The sequence below is a fragment of the Sapajus apella genome, unplaced genomic scaffold (assembly GCF_009761245.1).
Source record: "Sapajus apella isolate SASKATOON/1434 unplaced genomic scaffold, GSC_monkey_1.0 scaffold48, whole genome shotgun sequence".
Lineage (NCBI taxonomy): Eukaryota > Metazoa > Chordata > Mammalia > Primates > Cebidae > Sapajus > Sapajus apella.
The window spans coordinates 13,562,706-13,590,292 of record NW_022436988.1 but is presented as its reverse complement, the minus strand read 5'-3'; the positions used below and the strand labels follow the sequence as shown (position 1 = coordinate 13,590,292).

General features: G+C 34.1%; 1 protein-coding gene across 3 annotated transcripts in view; it reads right to left on the bottom strand.

The window, feature by feature from the left end:
* Positions 1–27,587, bottom strand: part of ABCA5 (ATP binding cassette subfamily A member 5) — a 100,910-nt gene that overhangs the window by 41,035 nt on the left and 32,288 nt on the right. For all 3 annotated transcript variants that reach the window (XM_032241888.1, XM_032241887.1, XM_032241889.1), the window contains 12 exons: positions 24,609–24,667; positions 20,877–20,987; positions 19,158–19,333; positions 18,492–18,611; positions 16,771–16,909; positions 15,276–15,366; positions 14,951–15,090; positions 12,754–12,873; positions 8,619–8,820; positions 5,333–5,502; positions 2,618–2,745; positions 2,063–2,200 (listed from right to left, as the gene is read on the bottom strand). In XM_032241888.1, coding sequence (XP_032097779.1) covers positions 2,063–2,200; positions 2,618–2,745; positions 5,333–5,502; positions 8,619–8,820; positions 12,754–12,873; positions 14,951–15,090; positions 15,276–15,366; positions 16,771–16,909; positions 18,492–18,611; positions 19,158–19,333; positions 20,877–20,987; positions 24,609–24,667 — 1,594 coding nt within the window. The remainder of the gene's footprint in view (positions 1–2,062; positions 2,201–2,617; positions 2,746–5,332; positions 5,503–8,618; positions 8,821–12,753; positions 12,874–14,950; positions 15,091–15,275; positions 15,367–16,770; positions 16,910–18,491; positions 18,612–19,157; positions 19,334–20,876; positions 20,988–24,608; positions 24,668–27,587) is intronic.

Below are 27,587 nucleotides of genomic sequence, written 5' to 3'. Positions count from 1 at the left end.
AAAAAAAAAAAAAAAAATTAGTTGGGCATGGTGGCATGTGCCTATAGTCCCAGCTACTTGGAAGGCTAAGCAGGACAACTGCTTGAGCCCAGGAGGCGGAGACTGCAGTGAGCTGAGATTGTGCCACCACACTCCAGTCTGGGTGACAAAGCAAGACTCCATCTTAAAAATAAAGAAACACTCTGGAGGAAAAAAACAGTAATTTATAAAGGGCTTGGCAGAATGACTCAAAGATTCAACATGATAGAAGAAACAAGTAAAGGAAAAATATAAGTTTGGGTAAACAAATTTCATAGGAATTGATATGTTTAATCAGTGTTTTAGTTTGAAGAAAAGAATTATGACTACATACACACAAAAACATTTTTAGAGTGTAAGACATGCTTGGACAACTGGATATCCATGTGGAAAACAAGAAAGTTAGAATCCCTCCTTATATAAAACACAAAAATTAACTGCAAATGGATCATAGTCCTAAATATAAGTGCTAAAACTATAACTCTGAGACAAAAATGTAGCAGTAAGCCTTTTTTTTACCTTGGGTTAGACAAAGATTTCTTAGTTAATGACACCAAAAGCAGATGCAATGAAAGAAAAAAGAATAAATTAAGTTTCCTCAAAATTAAAAACTTGTACTTCAAAGGACACTATCAAGAAAGTGAAGAGGTACCCCAGGTTGGGAAAAAAACATCTGCAAATCATGTGTCTGATAAAGGAGTTGTATCTAGAAAATATAAAAAACTCCTATAAATCTAATCAGGAAAAGACAAATAATAAAATTTTTAAATGGGAAAATGAACAGACATTTCTCAAAGATATAAGCACCTAAAAAGATTCTCAGCATCATCAGCCACTAAGGAAATGCAAATCAAAATGAAAATGAGATACCTCTCCACACACACTGCTGCTAGAAATGGAAAATGATGCAACCATTTTGGAAAGCAATTTGGCAGTTCTTCAAAATGTTAAACATAGAGTTACTAGATGATCTAGCAATTCCACTGCTAGCTATACATCCAAGAAAAAAACATACGCTCATACAAAATCTTGTACTCAAATATTCATAGCATTACTCATAATAGCCAAAAGGTGAAAACAATGCAAATGCCATCAACTGATGAATGGATAAATAGAATGCAGTATTTCACATAAACATTCCATACGTTCCACACAATGAAATATCATTTGGTAGTAAAAATAAATGAAGTACTGATACATGTTACAACATGGATGAATCTTCAAAGCAGTATACTAAGAACAAGAAAGCAGACAAAATGGAGTACATATTGTATGATTCCATTTATATAAAATGTCTAAAATAAGGAAATCCATAGATACAGAAAGTACACATTAGTGGTTGCCTAGGGTTGGGGGTAGGTATGGGAGGAAATGAGTGACTACTAATGGGTATAAGGGTTTCAGGGAGGCAATGGTATATATCTAAAACTGACTCTAGTGATGACTGCACAACTCTATGAGCACAGTAAAAAACACTGAGGTCCATACTTTAAATAATGGTCAGGTAGATTGGGCATTCTATTTCAATGAAGTTGTCTTTAAAAGTATGACAGGAGAAAATAGAAAATATTGTTACAGATACTTGTCCATTTATTTTTTAGCATATGAAAATCCAAAGGATTAAGAAAAAAAATTGAATATTTTTCTGTAGTCTTGATTCTGATATGTACAATCCAATAGTTCTATCTAGAGAAAAAATGGTTGTCTGGGTGACTTCTCAGTTTTTTCAATGCCCTAATATCTGGATTTCAGATAAAAAAATATTCATTTAAAAATTATCATATATTTTATTCTATGATCAATACTGAACACACTTATGCCTTATAAAAAAATCAATACCAAAACAGAATGCCCTTTACCCTTAAACATACTTATACTGGGAAATCATAAACCTTAATATAAACCATTTCTCACTTGAGTTTTAAGAAGACTAAGATCTCACAAGATAAATTTCTACATACTTTGTTATTTTGCTAGATTTTTAAAGTTTATTATTATATATATGATATGCATATGAAAATTTATCTGTATTACTTTGGCTTACTTGAAAAAATGGGGTACTCCAGATCTGGATGGTTTCAGTCACATTTAAATGATAAAGATAGTAGTTACTAATGATATTCACTAATATAGGTAAAGAATAAACCATAGTACTGTTGAAAACAGCTGCAAAAACATAGTCCTAAAATTAAAAAAAAAGACACGTTACATACTGTATATAAATATAAGTGGATATATTATTGCTATGTACCAAGCTTTTCTCACCTACAAAGCTAATGCTCATGCTGAAAAACTGCTTCAACAACTCACAGAAATAATACCCAATGATAGATAAAGACAATCTGGTTTGGAATGTACAGATATTTTAATATTTTAAGCAAGCATATCATATTTTTTAAAAACTAAATTCCTATAGCTTTATTTATTGGTCATTTGTGGGGGAATGAAATATATCATAAATAAAGACAGCTAGTTACTTCCAAAAGTTAAATCTAATTTCTAACTCATAAATGCAAATCAGCAAATAATTAATTTTAGAAGAAATGTTTTAATCTTGTATAACTCCCAAATGGATATTCATTCACTGCATTTATCTTACCTTTTCTGAACGCATCACATTTAAAGCTGCACTATGAGGAGCCACAGATACATAGTCACTGTCATTAAACATCGTCACCATTATGTTCTGGCTTGTGAAAAAGCTAATAAGATCACTGATATCTGAGTCTGGTGTTAGAAAATAAGCAAATAATAAAGAATGAGTTTAAACAAGGTTTTTTAGTAACAATGGGAAAATCATTCTATTTTTAGAGAAATATTTTATTTTCATTAGTGAATATGCAAGTAAGTACATTTGGCTCTGAAGCCAGTCAGCCTGGTTTTAAAACTTTTTAAATAGTTTTAAAAGTACCATTTAAACTATCTCTCCTTCAAGCAAGTTACCTAGATGCTCTGGACCTTAAGTTTCCTCTTTTGTAAAGTGGGTAAAATAAGCATATCTGCCTCAGAGAGTGATCATGAGAATTACACTGAATATATACACAGGGTTTAGAACCTGACACATAGTAACTGTGCACATTTTAGCTGCCGCTGCTGCTACTGCTGCAACAATTATTAACTCTGAAAAGTTAACCTATAAAACATGAAATTTGCTTAAATAATAAGAATAAAAATCTAACAATTTTAGGTAACAAGAAAACTTGTTAAGCTCAGAAAGATATAGGCTAAGGTGTGGTAACATCACTCCCTAGAGGAATTTGTGTGCTCTGGGCAGACATGTCAATTGCCTTAATTACCTTAAAATATTCAAATACATAATCAGGTCTCTATACATTCTCCAAAGTACCTGGAGCCAAGGATAAGATTTTAAATCCTGTCTGGGATTTAAATGTATACCAACATGTCTACTGAATAGATGCAGTTTCTCCTCTATCATAACAAAAACTGGATTCAGGGAAAGACAAATGCGACTTTAAGAGAAATTTAAATCAAACGAAGCAAAATAGAACTAGTAACTAAACAGTATGGCAGGGTGAATCAGACACAGCACCAAATCTGAGTGTCATAGAAAATAGTTACACTACTTTACTCCCAACCTAGTACCTTAACTGATCTCTTATCTCTAACTTGCAAGAACAGCTAGGTACCCTGAGAAGAGAGATACGTTATAAGTGAAAGAACCAGCACAAGAGATACAAAAAGCTCTGCAAGGTGGGTAAGATAGCACCCAACACATATACACACAGGAGCGAGTGGTTTAAAAAAAAGTGGTTTTATTTTGGAACAGACACAAGGCTTAGGAAAACATGGCATGCACAAGCAAGCAACTCTAAGAATAACAAAACATAATGAAAGAGATGAACTGAAAATACTAGAATTTCTGCAAATCAGTGAGAATGAACTCAAAGCAAAGAGATTTGATTTCAAGCCAAGGTCTTTAAAAAAAAAGAAAGAAAGAAAGATTTGAGATACCTGTACAGTTCCCTAGACACACATAAAAAATGTCATGAGTTAAGGTTTCATGCAGTATATTTAGCGACATAAAATGTATTTTAAAAAGAAAACAAGAATTCCTATTGAAAGAAAAAAATTACAAAACCTAATATTTTCTATTCGAGTAATTTTCCATTAATAAATGCATCTTTACCAAAAAGAATGAAAGTTATGTAATATAACAAGCACTAGATTTTAACAGTGATGATTTTAATATTAATTTATAATCATTCCTAGTCATGCTTGTTATTTTAATACCGGACAAAATCCTTTTTGAATCAGTGAATCAAAAAGGAATAATACTAGAATTGTAGGTGAAGTGATAGAAAGGCTAAACCCCAAAGAGTTTGTCACAGGAGATGTTATAATAACAACTGATCATATATAAATAAGTTTTGTATTAGGTTTTAATATTTTGAAAATCAGGACACTACATCAGTTTTTTGTTTTGAGCTTTGCTCAAGTCTGTATGTCTAAATTTTTTTCATATTTGACAATTATATAGTAAGATAGCAAAGCCAAAAATATCCATTACAAATCTAATGTATTCAATTAGAGATATTTATATTTGTCTTATTTTCTTCATTTTAACTAATTCTTCAGACTGTTCTTGAAGAATTATTTAAACACTTCTATGTAGACACATATCTTTATAAATATTATGTACATTAATTCTTTGTAAAGAGGATTTTTCAACTTTTGAAGTATATTTTGCTCATCATGAGCTTTGAGACAAAACATGCTGATAAGAATAACATAATTACTAAAAAAGGAAAATTTACTATTATACACAGTATAGAGTATTTTTAAAAACTATTTGTTTATTTATTTATTTATTTTTGAGGTGGAATCTCCCTCTGTTGACTAGGCTGGAATGCAGTGGCACAATCTTTTTTCACTGCAACCTCCATTTCCCAGGTTCAAGCGATTATCCTGCCTCAGCCTCCCAAGTAGCTGGGACTACAGGCGCATGCCACCACACATGGCTAATTTTTGTATTTCTAGTAGAGATAGGGTTTCTTGCACAGGCTAGTCTTGAACTCCTGACCTCAGGTAATCCAATCCACCTGCCTCAGTCTCCCAAAATGCTGGAATTATAGGTATGAGCCATTGTGCCCAACCAAAATTGTCATTTATTTGTAAACCAAAATTTACTATAAAATATTCTTCTGCATCAAAGATATGTATTACACAATTTAGATTTCACGCAAACAGATCATGCCTGTACCTTAAATATATTTATAAAATCCAGACCTTTATCCACCCCTCAACCCCATGCTCCATGCCCAACACTCATTCACAGACCTTCACACACTCTCACCAGTAGAATTTTGAAGAAGCAGACTTGTTTTGTATTTATGAGGTTTGTCTCCAGGTTTTAGGAAATATAAGTCTGGAACAAGTTTTATGGGAACCACAGCATTTTTAAAAGAGTGATGCACCAAAAACATAAAAATTTGAACTGCGAAAAAAATTAAAAGCAGAAGCAACCTGAAAAGGAAAAAACAAAACACAGCTCAGTGTACAAAGGTACATTAATATAAAAATCAATTAAAACTCTCCCTTCACATTGAGATGGATTTTCATATATATATATATATATATATATATATATAAATATATTTTTATGATTATATTTTGTATTATATATATTATGGTACTTTAGGTTCTGTGGTACATGTGCAGATCATACAGGATTGTTGCATAGGTACATACATGTCAATATGGTTTGCTGCCTCCATTCCCCTGTCACCTATATCTGGCATTTCATCCCATGTTTTCTCTCCCCAATCTCCCTACCCCCCACTGTCCCTCCCTTAGTCCCCCCAACAGACCCCACTGTGTGATGCTCCCCTCCCTGTGCTCATGTATTCTCATTGTTCAACACCCGCCTATGAGTGAGAATTTTTTTTTTTTTTTTTTGAGACAGGGTCTGGCTCTGTCATCCAGGCTGGAATGTAGTGGCGTGATCTCAGTTCACTGTAACCTCTGCCTCCCCAGCTCAAGAGATCTTCTCACCTCAGCCTCCTAATAGCTGGGACTACAGGCACACATAACCACACACAACTAATTTTTGATATTTTTTTGTAGAGATAGGGTTTCACCATGTTGCCGAGGCTGGTCTTGAACTCCTGCGCTCAAACAAGGATCTTGCCCATCTCAACCTCCCAAAGTGCTGGGATTACAGATGTGAGACACCTCACCCAGCCTACATTGGTATAGATTTTAACTCTAGATAGTTAAAAGATAATCACTGAAAAAAAGAAAGAAAAAACTGAAAAAAAAAAAAATGAAATTCTATTCCCCAAAATGATCTTATGACAATATTGGAGAGAAAGCCAATACTGTCTGACAAAACTAAAAGTTATAAAAGTATATTTTAGATCAGTGATACCCTTAAATTTTGATAGACTATGTAAACACGTAGTTATAACTGTTAAAGCACAAGACATTATGTCTCAAATATTTGTCTCTACTCCTCAAGGAATTACTTCCTGTCCTGTCTCTATCTTAACCATTTATTTCTTATATTTTTGAGACAGAGTCTTGTTCTGGAGTGTAGTGGTGTGATCTCAGCTCACTGCAACCTCTGCCTCCCAGGTTTAAGCAATTGTCATGCTGCAGCCTCCCAAGTAGGTGGTACTACAGGCACGTGCCACTGCATCCAGCTAATTTTTGTATTTTCAGTAGAGACAGGGTTTCGCCATGTTGGCCAGGCTGGTCTCAAACTCCTGGCCTCGAGTGATCCACCTGCCGTAGCCTTCCAAAATGCTGGAATTACAGGCGTGAGCCACTGTGCCCATTCCCATTTACTTTACATGTAACAACAAAAATATTTTAGATATAGAGAAGCAAATAAAAATATAATTAATCTTTGAATGACTGGTATCTTTGAAATTTCATCCTGATCACAATTTTATGATATTCATTGCCATTGCTGCTCTCAGGAGGCAAAGCAAGGTATACTACAATGCCCTTGTATCTGGAGGGCAGCTACTTATCTGCTGAAATATCTCTATATTACATGCAGTAAGTGTCCTAACAAGTGGTTAGAGAGCTTAGATCATCATGCTTTACTAATTTATAATTTTTACATACCCCATAATTTTTTTAAATATTTCTTAAATTGTTGTAAGTATATCTAAGATAACATTTCACAAGGATATGACATTGATCCAACTTCATAATAAGAAGTGATTTAAAAGATATTCATGATTACATAATCCTTGGAAACATGAGGTTAAACAAAGTTGAAGGAATTTCTTTACCACAGAACATCTCATGTGTTTTTCTATGCTAATGAATAACTCTTTAATACAGGGAATAGAAGAGGAATATTTCCTAAATGTATTTGACCATAGAACACATTTTGTTATGGATTGAATGTGCCTCCTCACATTTATATGTTGAAGTCCTAACTCCCATATGATGATGTTTGGAAATGGGACTTCTGAAAAGTAATTTACCTTAGATGGGGTCATGAGGGTGGGGTCTTCATGATAGAATTAGTACATTTATAAAAAGAGACACCAGAGAATGCATGCCAGTGTACACAAAGAGGTCATGTGAGCGCACAGTGAGATGGTGCAGGCCAGGAAGAAAGCCCTTACCATGCTGGCACTCTCATCTCATACCTTCAGCCATAAGAATTGTGAGAAAATAAATTTATTCTGTTTAAACCACCAAGTAAACAGTATTTTGTTATGGCAGTCAAAGCTGAATAAGGTATTTTAATTATTTTTCAGACACTATTTTATGAGAGTAGTATTCAATTAAATAAACTGAAATATGCTGATTTAAATAAACATTTTTCTTTCAGTAACGTGGACACAAGAATAAATCAGATATGTGACATTTGTTTGACAATGAATTTGGTCAAAGAAGAGCATATAAATTTAGCATATTTCAAATATATAACAATATTCTTATTCTTATTAAGCCTTATTACTACTAGCATTTTCGACCTAACAAGATAGGTGTGTGGTATATGAAAGTGGTTAATGTTATTTCCAAATAATTTAGCGCCTAGTACCCTAGGAGAACCTAACTGAGAAAGGCTAAAGCTAACTTAAGAAGAAGTCAAAGATGTCATTTTGATCCTAGATCTACTAGCCACAGAGCCTTCTTTATTTTTCAGTTTCTTCATATGATAAAGAGATAAAACTCATTTTTCCTGCTATTTACAAAAAGTAGTTATAAAAACTAACTAGTCGATGCAAAAAATAGTGAAAAAATAGAAATGCAAAATAAAATTTAAGATACAATAGGGAGTGTATTACTATATTCAGGGAAACTTGAATCTGTGCTCCCAGGTGAAAGAAAGAAAAAGATACAATGACAGTAATTCAAAAATTATACAATTATGGAATATTTGTTATTTCCTCACTTTATAGATGAGACAATAAATGCTAGTTTGTAAAGTGCAAGACAGGGTATTTGATGAAATGATTGTAATTTATTTTCTCTAACACTGTGAAATTATAGTGGTAATCTTTTAAAACTACATAAATTATTTACATATGTTAACATTTTAAAAATTAAGATGGTAAATCCAATTCGCATCCTTAAAAAACAATTCACCAAGTATAAGTGATAATTATACTTACACTGATCTCACTGATTTACTTTCACGTTTCAAGGTAAAGAAATGAAACTTTGCTATTGTATACATCTGTTGTTTCCAAAGGCTCATGGTGCTCACTAGAGAAGCCTTGGTTTCAGAAAGAATAAGTAAGCTCTGTTCCATTTCATCAAAAGATTTTGAATCCATTTCTTCCTCCAGTGGCTGCTGAGTAAATACACTATAATCTATTTCCCAAAACAAAACAAACATTTCAGTATATTCATTTTAAAAAATAAAATCTTTCTGATGCAGGAAAATTTAAAGAAGCATAGGTCTGGCAGTTATGTGGAACAAACAGAACTTTCGTATATTCTTGCAGTATCTATTAAAGCTGAACATATGCATATCTTATGACTCAAGAGATTCCCAATAGGTATGAACGCAACAGAGATATGAATATAGGTTTCTCCAAAACACATGTACAAAAATATTCTTAGTACAGCCCTATCTGGAATACCCATACCCCGGAAAGAAACCAAATGTCTCTTGACAGGTAAATGAATGAATAATTGTGACACAGGAATATAACAAAATAGTGTAAACTAATGGAAGTAAACAAACTAATGTATCCATAACAATATAATATTGAATAAACATATTATTGAGTAAAAGAGGACAAATATAATATTGAGTAAACAAAGCATTGAGTAAAAGAAGACAAATGCAAAAGAGACACATGGTATAATTCCACTAGTTCAAAAACAAACTGGATGCATGTCCATATTTAAGATCTTATTATCTCTGTATCTGTACAATATCCAACTTTTTATGTGAACTTTTCCTCTCTGGCTATAACCTAACATCATGTCCTGACATACACTAGACTTCTCTCTTATTTCCATGTTTCAAAGTCCTCTCCTGGCTTTACATTACTTCTCAATTAAAACTTGGCCTCAGGTTCAGTTTTCAGCCAAATTCTGCTCTTCAGCTTCGTCTTTAATCTTTGGAGGTATTAAGAGCCAAACGCCTACTTCAGTATAATTTCTTGGCATTACTGAGGTTGTACATGATCAATGACAGTGTGATCATATTATTAGCCCAATACTTAAGAGGTATAACAAATTCAGTAATGTGAATAAGGTAAGTCATTCAGATTTCATTTTAATATTTAATATTCATTTCAATCATTCCAAATGCATTTGGAATAAAAATGTATTTATGTACTTTATAAAATTCTACCAATTAAACCATAAACACATATTTACTTAATGGCAAGAATAAAATACTACACAATTGAGGTTTATTTTAAACTCAAAAACAGACATTCAGAACTTTAGATGCAGAAAGACACTGACAGTTAATGAAAATATTAAAGAGAATGTACTAGTTAGATGACTTCAGGAAGAACATTATAACTTTTGGGCCAATACATATATTTGTAATTTAGATAATAATATAAAAAGAAATAAGACTATATAATTTTTATGTAGTTGTTCAGTATACTAATATTGATGGTATTAAAACAAATTTGGGAGACCTACTTCTTTTTTAGTTATTGAATTCCATTAAGGCCATAATACCTTCAATAAAAAAGTTTTATTTTGGATTCTTCCACAATTTGTGAGGGTGAACTAAAAGCGGAATGCCAACTTCCATCATTTAAAAATTTCAAAAGAAGGAGAAACTACAAAATCACATACATTAATTTTCAGATAAATCTTCTTTGATCCAGACATTATAACAAAAGAAAAATTAAGAACTCAAAAAAACATGGCTTCTCCTCACTACAGTTGAAAGTGAGCATCTGGTATCATAAACATAGGACTACAGGAGCAACTTTACAGTTAGCAATGTTAACAAATTATTGTTCCCACACAATAAGGTCAATCTTTTAAAATTTGACTACCAAACTATGAATAATTAAATTCTACTAATTTTTTTTAAGTTACACATTTAGTTTAGCATAATATAATGCAAACTTACTTCATGATGATATATTCAGCTTGATTCTTGATTTTGGTCTCACAACGATTTTAATCATCAGCCACTCAGCATTCATGCAAAATGTGTATTTGCAGCATCTCAACTCTTTTAACAACTGTGAACTAACATTCTAGTTTCCTTCGCTATCCTCACCTACCACCACAAACATTTTGCTAACCTTTGATCATAAGAAAGTTTCCTCAACTCATGTTCTCACCATAAACTACACAGATCAACTTTGTTCCTAATGCCTCATGAAATTGATCTGTCAAGATCACCACTCTTACACTCTACCAAATCCCTCACTGTCTTCTACGTTACCAAACCTACCTTTTTGGTCCTCATCTTATTCTTCACAGCAATCGACAAATAACTCACCACTTCCTCTTCCCAAAAACATCATTTTTCTAGGATTTTGCATTTCTACTCTTTCATAAAAAAGTAGAGTAATAATTGCTCATTCATGGTCAGCCCTTTTTGGCTCCTCCTCCACTGCTTACCCAGAGGTCATTACCCTCAATTCTTATCTATACTCCCTACCCAACTAAGAGATTTCATTCAACTCCATAGCACCAACTATCTATGAGTAACTTCCAAATCTGTATCTTCGGCCCTAACATGTTCATTTAGCTCCAGAAGGATCTCAAACAATAAAGTCAAAATTCATGCCTGGGCCAGGCGCAGTGGCTGACGCCTGTAATCCTAACACTTGGGGAGGCTGAAGCAGGCAAATAACCTGAGGTCAGGAGTTCAAGACCAACCTGACCAACATGGCAAAACCTATCTCTACTAAAAAATAAAAAAATTAGCCAGGCATGGTGGCGGGCACCTGTAATCCCAGCTACTCAGCAGCCTGAGGCAGGGAGAATCGCTTGAACCTGGGAGGCAGAGGTTGCAGTGAGCCAAGATTGCACCACTGCACTCTAGCCTGGGTGACAGAGCAAGACTTCATCTCAAAAAAAAGAAAAAAGAAAAAACAAATTCATGCCTGCATTGCTTCTTTCCACAAACCTATTTTTCCCCTATTTTCAGGAAATGGCAATCTCATTCCCACTTCTCAAGCAAAGGGCATAGGTTATTCTTCATTCTACCCTGTCCTGAACCCCTAACACTCAATCTATCAGCAACTCATCACCACTACCACCAATATAGCCCAAATCTGTTCTTTCCATATTCTTTCTCTCTGTCCCTCCCTCCCTCTCTCCCTCCTTCCTCTCTCTCTCTCTCTCTCTCTCTTTGAAACATGGTCTCTTTCTGATGCTCAGGCTAGAGTGCAGTGGTGTAACCATGGCTTGCTGTACGATTGACCTCCTGGGCTCAGGTAATCCTCCCATCTCAGTCTCTGGAGTTGCTGGGACTACAGGCACACATCACCACACCTGGCTAATTTTTTGTGTTTTTTTGTAAAGATAAGGTTTTGCTATGTTGCCAAGGCTGGTCTGGAACTCCTAGGCTCAAGAAATCTCCCTGCCTTGGCCTCCCAAAGTGCTGGGATTACAGGCATGAGCCACTGCACCTGGCCTCCCTATTTTCACTACCACTGTAGTTCAAGGTAGTATTAATTATAACAGTTTCCTAACTGGTCTTACTACTTCCACACTTCCTTTACAATCCTCTCATCATTCAACAACCAGAATGTATTTTTTAAAAATTCAAATCAGATCATGTTACCTATTTGCTTTAAAGCTCTCTGATAGCTTCACACTACAATCAGAAAACAAATGAAATTGTTTTCCAGGTGTTCAAAGGCAAAACATGATCTAGCCCTCTGAGTATCCTCCTGACTTGGTTGTGTAATATCTCCACCATAGCACCAGCCACAATGGCCTTTTTGTATCCCTCAAAGACATCCAACTCATTCCTCAGTTAATCACTTTGCAGTTGCAGTTCTCTTTATCTAAAATTTCTGCCCTAAAATCTTCACCTACTTGATTTTTTTGTTATCCAGGACTCAGGTCAAGTATCATCTCAACAAAGTCCTTCCTGATGATATAATCTAAGTTCACTGCCTTCTAAGACCACCCCATTATTTCCTGCATAACTCCTATCACTATCAGTATCTCATTACTTATTTAGTTATTTATTTCTACCCCTTCTTCCCAAAAATAATATCAAGTTCGCATTTATATAATTTTTGTCTTATTCACCATCTGTCTGGTTCATTGTCTAAAATGTTTTGTTAGTCCTGTTTTTACCTGCTTGGTCAATTTCTGCTTCAACTTCTAGCTTTAAAAATACATCTTCCAAAGTCGTCATGGAAACGCCATAAGAAATGATACCCAAATTTGAATGACTGTCTAGGGCAGAAAACAAACCTGAAAGAAAAAAAAAATGAAAGAAGAGTATATCGTTAAGCATATTGTCATAAATTATTGTAAAATATCCTTTAAAAATAGGTTACATTCATGGACAGCCTACGCAACATACCAAGACCCATCTCTACAAAAAATAAAAATAAATAAGCTAGGCATACTGATGCAAGCCTGTAGTCTTAGCTACTCAGGAGGCTGAGGTGGGAGGATCACTTGATCCTCCCAGGAGTTTGAGGCTGTAGTGAGCTGTGATACTGCCTAAGTAACAGGTTTAACATTCTTATAAGTATTACAGAACTCAAAGAAATTTTATTTATGAGAATATACCTATTAGATATTTATCTTATTATAAATTAACAAAAATTGTACAGTATTTGAAATTAAAACTGAGAATGTTACTATATTAAACATTAAAATAAAGATGTATACTAGAAAATATACAGAAATCATTTAAATACTTATTCATTCTTTCAAAAATAAAAATAAACCTATTATAGGTTAGCACAATTTTATTTTTAAAAACTACGTTTTTTAAAACAAAAATAATGAGAAGAGAATATTGTTTTATATTTCTGCAAATCTCTTTAATGCCTATCTTAACAGAGGACTGATGGGTTCTCATACTTGTTTCTGCATTCAATCTGTTGTGATAGTACATATTATGCAGTCTCTTGAAAACACTGTCTAATCATGAGAAGCTGAGAGTCCATAAGACAAATAACATTTTGTTATTATTAGAAAAAGTGTTGACATTGTGAATTCCTTTTAGAGGTCTTCTGGGATTCTCCGGCAGGAGATCCCACAAGACACTGTGAAATGCCGTAACAATTTATCAAAGAAATATAAAAGACAACAAACAAAATATGGTGGTGAAAAACAGGAGTTCTGCAATTGATTTGCCTGGGTTCAAAACTCAGATTCACCACTTTCTACCTGTGTTACCTTGGGCAAGTGCCTTAGTTTCTTCATTTGAAAAATGAAAGCAATAATAGTATTTATCTCATCTATTTATTGAAATATTGGGATAATGAAATAAACTAATAATTGCAAAAGGCACAGATCAGCATTTGGTAGAAAATAAGCACTATATAAACGTTACTAAAGAATAGGAGGGGCCGGGCACGGTGGCTCAAGCCTGTAATCCCAGCACTTTGGGAGGCCGAGGTGGGCGGATCACAAGGTCCGGAGTTCAAGACCAGACTGACCAACATGGTGAAACCCCGTCTCTACTAAAAAATACAAAAATTAGCTGGGCATGGTGGCTCGTGACTGTAATCCCAGCTACTTGAGAGACGGAGGTAGGAGAATTGTTTGAATCAGGACCGGGAGGCGGAGGTTGCAGTGAGCCGAGATGGCGCCACTGCACTCCAGCCTGGGCTACAGAGCGAGACTCCATCTCAAAAAAAAAAAAAAAAAAAAAAAAGAATAGGAGGTAGGTAGGTATAAGTAGATAGAATAATAGGCAGAGCACATTAAGTTGGCAAGTGTACTTCAGTCCACTTAATTTGTGATTTCTTTTTTTTTTTAACTTTTCTGATTATGAGATAAATGCTATGAAAATTCTGCACAATATACTTACATCAATAACATCCTTTTGGCTATCATGCAATTCCTAAACAGAGGAAGGAGGCTGAGTTTGAGTTCCTCATTAAAAAGTTAAAAAATAAGCCTCAATTAAAAGGATTCAAGGATTTGTCATGTAATTCATTATGAAATCATGAAACTAGAAAAGAACCTGAGAATGTATACAAACATACACATACGCCTTACTCTCAGGAGGCCTACAAGTAATTTTTTTTCTTGACAACAAAGTAAACACAAATATTCTTACGTTTTTTAACATTTTCTTAAGTATTTAATATATTAGTTACCGTTTCTTACATGGTGTTTGTAACAACAAAAAAATTCACTGTATTTTTTCTAGTTTTCGAAAACAAAATAAAGCAGAAACAGAATATTAACTCTGGCCACCTGGGAGCATGGCAATACTACATGGAGACAAAAACAAAAAGGGTATCAATAAAACCTATTCCCAGTGTAAGATCCCAATTCAAACACCAAGAGACAGAGTAAGTAATACCTGAAAATTTGTCCATGTCCTTGAGAGGCAAGCTATACACAAGTTGTTGGTCATTCTGTTGTAATAAAGTAGCTCCAGGCATATGTTGTTTAACCAGTGAAGAAAGAGATTCAGTGGCACAAAATTTGTCTATGTACATGCTAAAGAATACCAAAAATCATAATTAATGATTACACAATAAACAGCCAAAAGAAAATTATAATAAAGGCTTTAAATTAAATTTAGTGCCCTCAAAGATAGTCAAAGCATACAACAGCAAGACTCCAAATAATAACAGTATATCAAGAGTATAATACAGAATAATGTCAATAAAACTCAATGATACCTCAGGCGGTAGCCAATCCCCCATTTACTTTTGAGGAAAATTGAAGAACCAACACATTTCAGCATTCCTTGTGATATCACAGCTTTCCTATCTGCAGATAAATATTTACATTTCAATTTCTAAGTTATCAACAGCATTAATAATTGGCATTTATATTTTATGGTTTCTCATATTAAAGCCATCCATGTTATGATATCATTAATCATCACAGCAATCTTATGAGGATGAAACTAGAAAAGAACCTGAGAATATATACAAACATACATATATGCCTTATTCTCAGGAGGCCTACAAGCAATTTCTTTTTTTCTTGACAACAAAGTAAACACAATTACTTTTATGTTTTTTAACATAAAAAATTATCATCAACTATTTTTCAGATATGAATACTAAGGCAAAAAGAAAATAGATTCCTTATATATGTTTCATGTGGCTATTAAGTAACAAAGCCAGGAAGTATACTCAAGCAGTCTGACTCTAGAGTCGACTTTCCATATATTATTCCAAATATCTGATTTTTCCTAAAAGCCTTACCAATACAAGCACTTTCACAATTTCCTTTATAACCAAATGTAGAAATAACTCCCAAAATCAACAGAATAAGAAGAACAAATATTAGTTTGTTGGATTTTTTAAAACAAAGATACTACAAAAGACATGAATGACTTGCCCAATTTTATTAGCTTATAATTATAAGCAGACAGAAGTTGCTCTAGAATTTTAAACTTCTGTATTTTGTCATAGATATTAAAAGTGATGTGCTGACTTTAACTTTGATTCTTTATATGTATGTATATAAAATTGTGCAGAAAAAGCAGGTCGGAGGCTTCTATCCTTAGACCTGCTTACAAGGTTGGCCCTTGGCTGTTAGGTGAGAACTTGGCTTTGGGAGGGTTCCTACTATTCTTAAAACAAATAAGGGTGGCTCACTGCCTAAACTGTACAAACAATGTGGTTTATGCTGAATACCTTTTTTACTTCTGGGAATTTGAAACTTTGGTATGTGCTAGGCAGAAGATACTTATGTGACCAGCACCCAGTAAGAATCTTGAACACCGAGTATATACTAACTTTCCCAAGTAGATATTTCACACATGTTGTTACAATTCAATGCTGAAGAAATTAAAGCACATCTGTCTGCTCTACTGGGAGAGAACTCTTGGAAGCTTCCATCTGGTTTCCTCTAGACTTTGCCTTATATACCTTTTCCCTTTGCTAATTTTGCTTTGCATCCTTTTGCTGTAATAAATCATAGCCACGAGTATGACTATGTGCTGAGTCCTATGAGTTCTCCTAGGACATCACTAAACCTGGAATGGTCTTAGAGATGCTCAACACAAAATATATCATTTTAAAATTTTTAAAACTTTTTTTGTGAAGGAAATATACCTCTAGGTAAAAGCTTCTCTATTTATACCTCAGGAATTAGCATCTCTATGTCTATCTTCCTTTTGGCCCATGATCTCAGCCTTCAAAAATAAAGCAAAAATCTCACCTGCAAGAATGTCAGCTTCATCCATGAAATGAGTACTGAACACTGTCACCCGATGGGCTTTTCTGTATTTTAAAAGATTCCAAACAATATGTCGAGAACAGGGGTCCATTCCAGCTGTTGGTTCATCTAGCAGCAGTATCTGTATAAAAAGAGAATCCTCAGAAAAACTAAATATTAAAAACGCATGTGGACACTAAAAAACTGCTCCATTTCAAGTTATTATTTTCAATCAGAAATATAATAGATCAGATTTCTTTTTTCATTCATAGTTGCACTCACATAAATTTTTTAAATTATAAATTTGTCATGTGAGTATTTTCCCTGGTTTAATTCTAAAAGACTCTCTGTAATATATAAGACAAAAGCATAATGACAGATAAATAATCTAAACAACAACATTAAGTATATTGCTATTATCCTCAACAATTACATTTATAGATGTAACACTTGCTTTTTTTGGAGAAGAATATACAGTTTTATATTAGTTCAAGGGAAACAGTTTGTTTCAAGACTATTTTTAATTTAAAAAAAAACATGGTGATGGGGGCTGAGAGGAAGACTAAGTAACATAAAGCCAGGATCCAGAATCATTCCCCAGTTGCAACAGCAAGGGAGAATGTGGCAAGATGGTGGGAATCAACAGATCATCCTAGCTGCTGTAATAAATCATAGCAATGAGTATGACTATGCGCTGAGTCCTGTGAGTTTTCCTAGGACATCACTAAACCCGGGATGGTCATCCTAGCTGCATGCACCTGTTAGTTTTAACGCCGTGTGTGTGTAAAGTAGTACATCAGTTGTTTATCTGTTTCTATGACAGAGAACAGCATAAAACAAATACATAAAAAATCAAAGCAGAAGACAGTGACAAACTGAATTATTCCTTTGATTTTGTTTCTTAACCTTTGTTATTAACTATAACAAATATTTTTTTAAACTACAGAAAACAAAAAAGTAATACTATTAAAGCTACCATTCCAATTCAGCAATGTTATTTTTTGGCCACATTTTCTTCAGATAATTTTTTAAAGAAATAAAACATGGAGGCCAGGCGTGGTGGCTCATGCCTGTAATCCCATCACTTTGGAAGGCAAAGGCAGTTGGCTTGCATGATGCCAAGAGTTCAAGACCAGCCTAGGCAATATAGCAAGATCTCATCTCTACAGATGAAAAAAAAAGAAAAGAAAAGAAAAGAAGAAAGAAAGAAAGAAAGAAAGAGAGAGAGAGAGAGAGAGAGAAAGAAAGAAAGAAAGAAAGAAAGAAAGAAAGAGAAAGCAAGCAAGCAAGCAAGCACAGCAGTCATAACTAAGGTCTATTCTTCCATTCTCCTTCCTAAAAGTAACAAGTTATCATAAAGATGTTGTAACTCAGAAAGAGAAGGGCAGAAGGAGGGTGAGGAATAAAAAAAAATCTACATATTGAGTACAATGTAAACTACTCAGGAGATGGGTACACTAAAATCTCAGAATTCATCACTATATAGTTCATCCATGTAACCAAAACGCTCTAGTACCTCAAAAACTACAAAAAAAAAAAAAAAAAGAAGTTATACATTTTTCTGTCTTCAGTTTTAAAATCTCATTACTGTGATTACCTCCCTAATAGCATATAGTATTTTATGTATATACTTAACCTTTACATAATACATATCTTTCTACAAACTGCTTTTTAATTTGACATAATTTAAAATAATCTCATTTGTAAAACTAATATTTATTTACCTTTGGGTTCCCAAGAACAGCAATTCCTAATGACAGCTTTCTCTTTTGACCACCACTTAATTTTTTAGCTTGGTTATCTTTGATAGTCTGCATGTCTAAATCTAGTAAAACCTTCTGCACCTGTAAAAGTAAAGCATGACCAATGTTATTTTTTAAATCATATCATTTATGTAATTATCAATATATTTTTTAAATATTTTAAGTTTTAATATGTTAAATATTTAAGTAACATATGTTTTAAAATAATTTTAATATCAACTTTAAAAATGTTCCTTTAGCATGGAACTTCCTTTTACATATATTCATATATAATTATGAAAACAACAGGTAACAAGATTCTTGAGGGAAAGGTTTTACTTTTGTATCTTCTTTGGTGGAAGGAATCACTGTGAGGGCTCTTAGTGTATGTGTGGAAGTAGGAGGGGGTAGAGGAGATGAGAGGAAGAGAAGGTAGGAGTATGGCAGACAAGCATCCTCCAGAAGAAACAAACTTTTATGTTTGCTAAAACATTTACTCCAAATTCTGTCTAATTCTTTGTAATAGCTTTCTGTTTAGCTCAAGACAAGTGTTATATTTAGATTTTCAAGCATATTTTTATTGCACAAGTCATTACAAAAGATTAATTACAGAAAATAAAAGCAAAGATTTCTATATGAATAGCATACTTCTTGTATTATATTGTTGGCTGGTATCCCCTTGATTGAAGCCAAAATTGATAAATTTTCTTCTACTGTCAAAACATCAAAGTGTATATCTAACTGTGGACAAATGCCAATCATTTTTCTTGCTTCGAACATTTCATCTATTTCTGAGACTCTGTGTCCATATATAGATGCAAACCCTAAAAGCAAAATATATATTTAAATGTACATTAATTATTTTAAATGTGTATGTTTTGAAGTATTCTGATAACTTATTTGGTTATAACAGACATATAAGTTAAAAAATTAATATAAATTTACAAGACACAATATACCCTCTTTTCCATGTTATTGATGATCTGCATCCACTTATATTTCTATCTCATTTTCCATCACTTACAGGTCATATAACATAGTGGGAAAATCAAGAAACTAAAAGCTTGATGCTAAACATATATATCTATTGATATATTGTTTACATTTGTATTCCAGTAACAATTTTGTAGACATTATGCAATAGTGGAGGGATTAAAGAACTATAAATTTTATCCTAGCTAGCTGTGTGGTCATGGCCAAATTACTTAATCTCTCTTAATTCCAGCTTTCCTTTTCTATAAAGTGAACACTAATATATCCCACTAAAGAACTACTAAATCAAAACAATCATACATTATGAAGAATCATGAGAAAAATCATAATTTTCTTATATAAATGTAAGATATTATAGCTATCAACAAAAAGTGATACAACTAAAGACAAATAACAAAACCAAACTAATTTTAAAAGTTAAACAATATTTAAAGAGTTGAAATGCAGATTCAATATAATTCAGCCCTTTAGTAAAGTAAAATATTTTTTGTACTGCCACTCTAATTACTGCCAAAATATGGAGCTACTATATTGAATTCTTGCCTAAAGAATAATCACATATCAAAATTATACTTTTGAGGTATGCCTTTAAAATTCTATTTTAGGCCGGGCGCGGTGGCTCAAGCCTGTAATCCCAGCACTTTGGGAGGCCGAGGCGGGTGGATCACGAGGTCAAGAGATCGAGACCATCCTGGTCAACATGGTGAAACCCCGTCTCTACTAAAAATACAAAAAATTAGCTGGGCATGGTGGTGTGTGCCTGTAATCCCAGCTACTCAGGAGGCTGAGGCAGGAGAATTGCCTGAACCCAGGAGGCGGAGGTTGCAGTGAGCCGAGATCGCGCCATTGCACTCCAGCCTGGGTAACATGAGTGAAACTCCGTCTAAAAAAAAAAAAAAAAAATCCTATTTTAGAAGATAGTTATGAACATTTATGATTATTTCCTTTTGAGCTACTGCTATATATTTAGATATCTATATTCATTTTCTCAACCCCAGTCTATAGTTCTGATTTAATTTCCAATAAGTTACCCATTTATCCTTCCTTGAAAATGATGAATAAACACACACACATATACAACATACAGATGTATGTTGTATATGTGTGTATATATATAGAAATATGTATGAAATTAGATCCTTTTTACTTTATTAAACATGATAGAATAATTTTTATTGTCTATTAAAACAACCACGTGTGTAGTCAAGAAAAAAAAAAAAACACCTTTACAGATACAGAAGTTGGTTCCAATCATTGACAAAAATTATTCAACACATTTAAATACACACACACACACACACACACACACACACACACACACATATAAATATATATGGAAGTTTCTTTTCTTCCTTTAAGACAGAAAACTCTCACCATCAGAAGGTGGGCATAGTCCACAAAGAATATTCATCAGTGTACTCTTTCCTGTTCCACTGTGGCCAAGTAAGGCAGTAATCTGACCCTCATATATGTCAAACGACAAATCTAGTTCAGGAAAAAAGAAGACTCAAATGTGATTTTTATGTCTGTTCAGCTTTGCATGATAATTCATAATATTTGTGCAATCTTCAAGGTGATATAACTATAAATACATATTTAAAGTTACCAGCATATTTGATAGCATGTAAAATAGCTTCTTTGTTACAGTCGATGATATAAACAGTAAGGAAAGTAAATAAAAATCAGCTTTATTTATTCATACAGTAAGATTTAGGAATACACAAAATATTTGGGAGTTTTCTGTGTCCCAATTTTTGGGCATTGCCAAGGGATTTAAAACAAGCAAAAATTTGTTCCCAAGGATATTTATAGGCATTTAAATAAACTGGCAAAAAAAAAAAAAAAAAAAAAAAAAAAAAAAAAAGCAATTAATACTATAGAAATGGCTTGAAAGGTTAGATTTAAAGAAGCAATATCACTGAATGGATACATAAAGGACTAAAGGAAGACAGGGGATAGGGATCTGAAATGATGAAGCAGAAACGGCTTAGTAAAAAAATTAGGCTGGCCAGGCACAGTGGCTCACGCCTGTAATCCCAACACTTTGGGAGGCTGAGACGGGAGGATTACTTGAGCCCAGGGGTTTGAGACTAGCCTGGGCAACATGGTGAAATCCTGTCTCTAAAAAAATACAAAAATTAGCCGGGCACGGTGGCTCAAGCCTGTAATCCCAGCACTTTGGGAGGCCGAGGCGGGTGGATCACGAGGTCAAGAGATCGAGACCATCCTGGTCAACATGGTGAAACCCCGTCTCTACTAAAAATACAAAAACGTTAGCTGGGCATGGTGGCGCGTGCCTGTAATCCCAGCTACTCAGGAGGCTGAGGCAGGAGAATTGCCTGAACCCAGGAGGCGGAGGTTGCGGTGAGCCGAGATCGCGCCATTGCACTCCAGCCTGGGTAACAAGACCGAAACTCCGTCTAAAAAAAAAAAAAGAAAAAAAAAAAATACAAAAATTAGCTAGGCGTGATGGCACCTGTAGTCCCAACTGCTTGGGAGGCTGAGGTGGGAGAATCACCTGATCCTGGGAAGTCAGGGCAGTGATAAGCCAAGATTGTGCCGCTATACTCCAGCCTGGGGGACAGAACAAGACCCTGTCTCAAAAACAAACAAACAAACAACAACAACAAAAACTAGGCTAAGAAGGCTAAAATATAAAACAAGAAGGAAAAAGTCTCAGAGCCTAAGGCCAGTAATCTAAGTTAAAAGATGAAAGGGAACTCAATAACCGAACATTAAGTGTTCCGCCCCATTAACGTGGTATTTCTCTCTATTTATTTGTCTTCTTTAATTTGTCTCAGCAATGTTTTGTACTTTTCAGGATATGTCTTTTACACCTTTTGTCTTATTTACCTGTAAGGATTTTTTTTATGCTAAATGCTATTTTTAATTTTAATTTCCAATTATGCGTTGGTAACATATAGAAATATAATTGATTTTTCCATTATTTATCATGTATCCTATCATCTTGCAAAACTCACTGTTTAGTTCCACTATTTTTTTTGTTGATCTAAAAGATTTTAAAAACAGATTATTATGTCAACTGCACATAAATAATTTAACTGCATCTTTTTCAATCTGGATGCCTTTTATTTCATTCTCTTCCTTCTTTGCATTAGAAACAATTAGTTGTAGTTGTTATTACAATTATTATTATAATTTATTAGTTATTATAGTAACTTTACATTGGAGGCCACACATAATTTCCAATGTTGAATAAAAAGACTTGAAAAGCACTGTAACCATAAAAGATTCATAAATTGGACTTCATTCAAATTAAGAACTTGTGTTCATCAAAAGACACTATTATTAGAATTAAAAGGCAAGCCTCAGACTGAGATAAATATTTAAATACCTGTATCTAACAAAGGTCTTAAAAACCAAAATGTGAAAAGAACTTGCATAGGTGTTTAATAAAGGAAAACCTCCAAATGCCAATAATCATATAAAAAGGTGATTAATAACATTAGGCAAATGCAAACTAAAACCCTATTAATATACCACTGTCCCTACTTTCTTCTTAATTAATTTGTCTCCTAGAAGACATTTGGTAAAGCCTGGAGACATTTTTGGTTGTTACAACTAGGAGAGGGGGTTTACTCAGGCACGTGGTGGGCAGAAGCTAGGAATGTTTAGCAGTGTGTCAGTCAGTCTCCAGAACCAAGAGACTACACACAATGGAACAAGTATGAGTGTTGGGTTGGGGAATTAGGGAAGGTTTATTTTAAGGAACTGCTTCAAAAGATTGTGAGGTCTGGTAAGTTTGAAAATCTGTAGGGCAGGTTGAAAACTTAGGCAAGAATTAAAGTTGCAGTCTTGAGTCCAAAATTCATAGGCTGACAGGCTGGAAACTCATGTAAGAATGTGTTACATTCTTGTGGCAGAACTCCTTCTCTCTTTGGTGATCAAAGCCAGGGATGCTGCTGGTGAAGGTTAATTTTATGGGTCCCCCTGGCTAGGCTACAGTGCACAGTTATTTGGAAAAATACTGATGTAGATGTTGCTGTAGATATCATTAACTTTTATAATCATCTGACTTAAACTAGATTACTCTTGATAATAATGGTAAACATTATCCAATCAGTTGAAGGCCTTAAGAGAAAAAACTGGGGTTTCTTGGAAGAGTCCTACCTCAAGAATGTAACAGATTCCTACATGAGTTTGCAGCCTGTCATCCTCTCTGCAGGTTTTGAACTCAAGACTGAAACTTCAACTCCTGCCTGAGTTTCCAAACTGCCTTTTAGATTTCTGCACTTACCAGGCCCATGATCTCATTAAGTAATTACTTAAAACAAACTTCCCCTAATCCCCCACCCTGTATTCATACTGTGTGTGTGTGTGTGTGTGTGTGTGTGTGTGTGTGTGTGTGTGTGTGATCTCTTGGTTCTGGGGATTAACACATTGACACAATGCTAAACATTCTATAATAAAGAACAGTTCTCTACAGCAAAGAATTATCAGGACAAAAATGTCAGTAGTGCTGAGGCTGAAAAACCTTATAATAGGCCAAATGAATTTTTTAAAAAGTGACTAACATGTATTGTATACATACAAAATAATGAAATAATGACATAGGCTTATTCAAATAATTATTTTTAATCTTAATAGATATTATTTTTTACTTTTACAAATTTCATATTGTTAGTTTTATATTGAATATTAATCACATAAATGGAAGTTATCTCAAAAAGCAAGACAGAGGCCAGGTGCGGTGGCTCACATCTGTAATCCCAGCACTTTAAGAGGCCGAGGCGGGCAGATCACCTGAGGTCAGGAGTTTGAGACCAGCCTGCCCAACATGGTGAAACTCCAACTCTACAAAAATATAAAAATTAGCCAGGCATGATAGTGGGTGCGTGTAATCCCAGCTACTTGGGAGACTGGGGTGGGAGAATCGCTTGAACCAGGAGGCGAAGGTTACAGTGAGCTGAGATCATGCCACTTCACTCTAGCCTGGGCAACAAGAGCCAGACTCCAACTCAGGGGGGGAAAAAAAAAGCAAGACAAAAAATTTGGTAGAGAAGTTTAAATTTCCCACAAGCTATGCAAATTATCTTTATATTTGTACTTTAATACTATGGCCTGAATACTAGGAAAGCTACTTACTTCTCAAAGCCTCCACATTTTCACCTTTCTTTCTATATGTCTTCTGAATACCACTAATTCTGAAAAATAGAGTTTTATATTTTAAGTATTTAAAGCAATTTATATGTGTGTTTACGTGTATAATATTTTTATCAAAGCTATCACATTTTATAAGAATAAAATAATAATACTTTCCTACTAAAACAATGAACCAAAGAAAGCTGATAATAACTATACAATTGATGCTTGAAAACACAGATTAGGAGTGCCAACTTCCCCTGCTACACAGTTGAAAATCCACATATAACTTTTTACTCCCCCAAAACTAATCTACTGCCAGACTACTGTTGATAGGAAGCCTTGAAGATAATATAAACGGTTGGTTAGCATATATTTTGCAGGTTTTAAATGTTAAATACTATATTATTATAAAGTACACTAGAGGAAAGAAAATGTTACGAACATTATAAGGTAAATATATATGTTTACAGTACTATACTATATTTATCAATGCCATCAGTTTACACCATCTATTTATAAGATGAACAAGATACATAGTCTATTCAAAATGCCAGGCATCTGTACTCTCAAACCTCAATCTATGATACATATCAAGCAGTTCAGCTTTTTCTTATAATGTCATGACCTTTCTCTGCTTCTTGAAAGCACTTCCAGCATCACTAGTGGCAATTCCTGTGTATCCCATGATGCTATTCTAAGCTTGAAGTATTGCACTAAACATGATAAAAAATAAGCAAGAACCCTGAGACATTACTTTTTATCATGATATGCAATTTACTGGAGAGATGAACTGCTCACAAGGAAATAATTTAAGTCATCTCAAGGCATTTGAAGTATATACTTGGAACACTTAAGCTCACCATGACAGGAAAAGAAGGTGCTATAAAATTATTACAGTGTACAGTAATACTGTAGTTAACTTTATGTTGTTATGATTTAATACTGCATCTTCACATTTGTTTACATTTCTCTCAATCATGCATTGGCATAATGTATGGTCTGTCATAATTGCATGCATTAAGTTTTGATAAAGTATAACTTACTAGAATAGATCTGTGCATATTTTATGATTGTAAATGTTAAAATAGACTAATATCTATAAATATTTTATGCATTCATGACATACCTAACATTACTATTATTATTATTTAATATTTGTAGGCTAACAGTTCATCTGCGAGTTTTTTCAAATTGTTGCACATCTCCAAAAAATTTTCCAAAATGTTTATTGAAAAAAATCCATGTGCAAGTCAACTGGTGCAGTTCCAACTTGTGTTTTTCAGAGATCAATTATAAAATTATTTTAAAGAAGCTGCCAGAGAAAAGCACAGTATTCCTTTCCATTGTAAGTGTCACTGATTCATTTTTCATGCCAACTCAGCTTCTAAAACTAAGTGAAGCATTTGATTTAAGCCAATTTATGGATTTCTTTTCATTTCTGATAATCAAACACTTGTTACATTGGTGAAGGGGGAATATAAAAACAGATGCTATTTCATGTCAGCACACATTTCAAACCATTAATAAATGTGAAGTGATTTTCTTATTCTAACTTTTTTTTCATTTCTTTTTAAGGAAATGATTTGTTAATCAGTTAAAATTTACCCTTGATAAAGGAGACCACTGGCCAACAAATTACATCTTAAGTATTTGGACTCTCTGGAATTTTTACATTTTTCTTAAATTTTAAAAATATGCTTCACTTTTTAATTTCATTTTATTTTCTTTCTCCTTAATTTATTTCTAAATTTGGTACTGACTGACCTAGCAAGGAACAGTAATGAATTTCTTTGGTTCTTAAAAATTAAAGTAGGCCAGCCATGGTGGCTCTTGCCTGTAATCTCAGCACTTTGAGGGGCTGAGGCGAGCGGATCACCTGAAGTCAGGAAATCAAGACCAGTCTGGCCAACATGGTGAAACCCCATCTCTACTAAAAATACAAAATTAGCAGAGCGTGGTGGTGCATGCCTGTAATCCCAGATACTTGAGAGGCTCAGGCAGGAGAACAACTTGAACTCAGAAGGTGGAGGTTGTGGTGAGCCGAGATTGCACCATTGCACTCCAGCCTGGGCAACAAGACTGAAACTACATCTCAAAAAAAAAAAAAAAAAAATTAATGTAATATTCTAATTATGTCACAAAACCCTAGAAGTCTATAAAATTAACAGTGGACACTTTAACATGCTGTATAAGACAAAGTAGCATGAATAAAATTATAGAGTTAATAGTTATCATGTTTCAGTCTACATAATGGGAAAATCTATAAACATTAATTGCATAAACATCAGGTTTTATTACTTTTAAACTTTTCCATTCAAACATAAAATTTCAGGGACAGGTGTGGTGGCTCATACCTGTAATGCCAGCACTTTGGGAGGCCAAGGCAGGTGGATCACTTGAGGCCAGGAATTTGAGACCAGTCTGGCCAACATGGTGAAACCCCATCTCTGCTAAAAATATAAAAATCAGCCAGGCATGGTGGCACGTGCTTGTAGACCCAGCTACTTGGGAGGCTGAGGCATAAGAATTGTTTGAATCTGGGAGGCAGAGGTTACAGTGAGCTGAGATTGTGCCACTGTGCTCCAGACTGGGCGACAGAGCAAGATTCTATCGAAAGAAAGGAAAAAGGAAAGAAAGGAAAGAAGGAAAGAGGAAGGGAAAGAAAGGAAAGGAAATGAAAGGAAAGGAAAGGAAAGGAAAGGAAAGGAAAGGAGAAAGGAAAGGGAAGGGAAGGGAAGGGAAGGAAAGAGGGAAGGAAAGAGGGAAGGAAAAAGGGAAGGAAAGAGGGAAGGAAAGAGGGAAGGAAAGAGGGAAGGAAAGAGGGAAGGAAAGAGGGAAGGAAAGAGGGAAGGAAAGAGGAAAGGAAAGAGGAAAGGAAAGAGGAAAGGAAAGGAAAGGAAAGAGGAAAGGAAAGAGGAAAGGAAAGGAAAAAGGAAAGGAAAGGAAAGGAAAGGAAAGGAAAGAGGAAAGGAAAGGAAA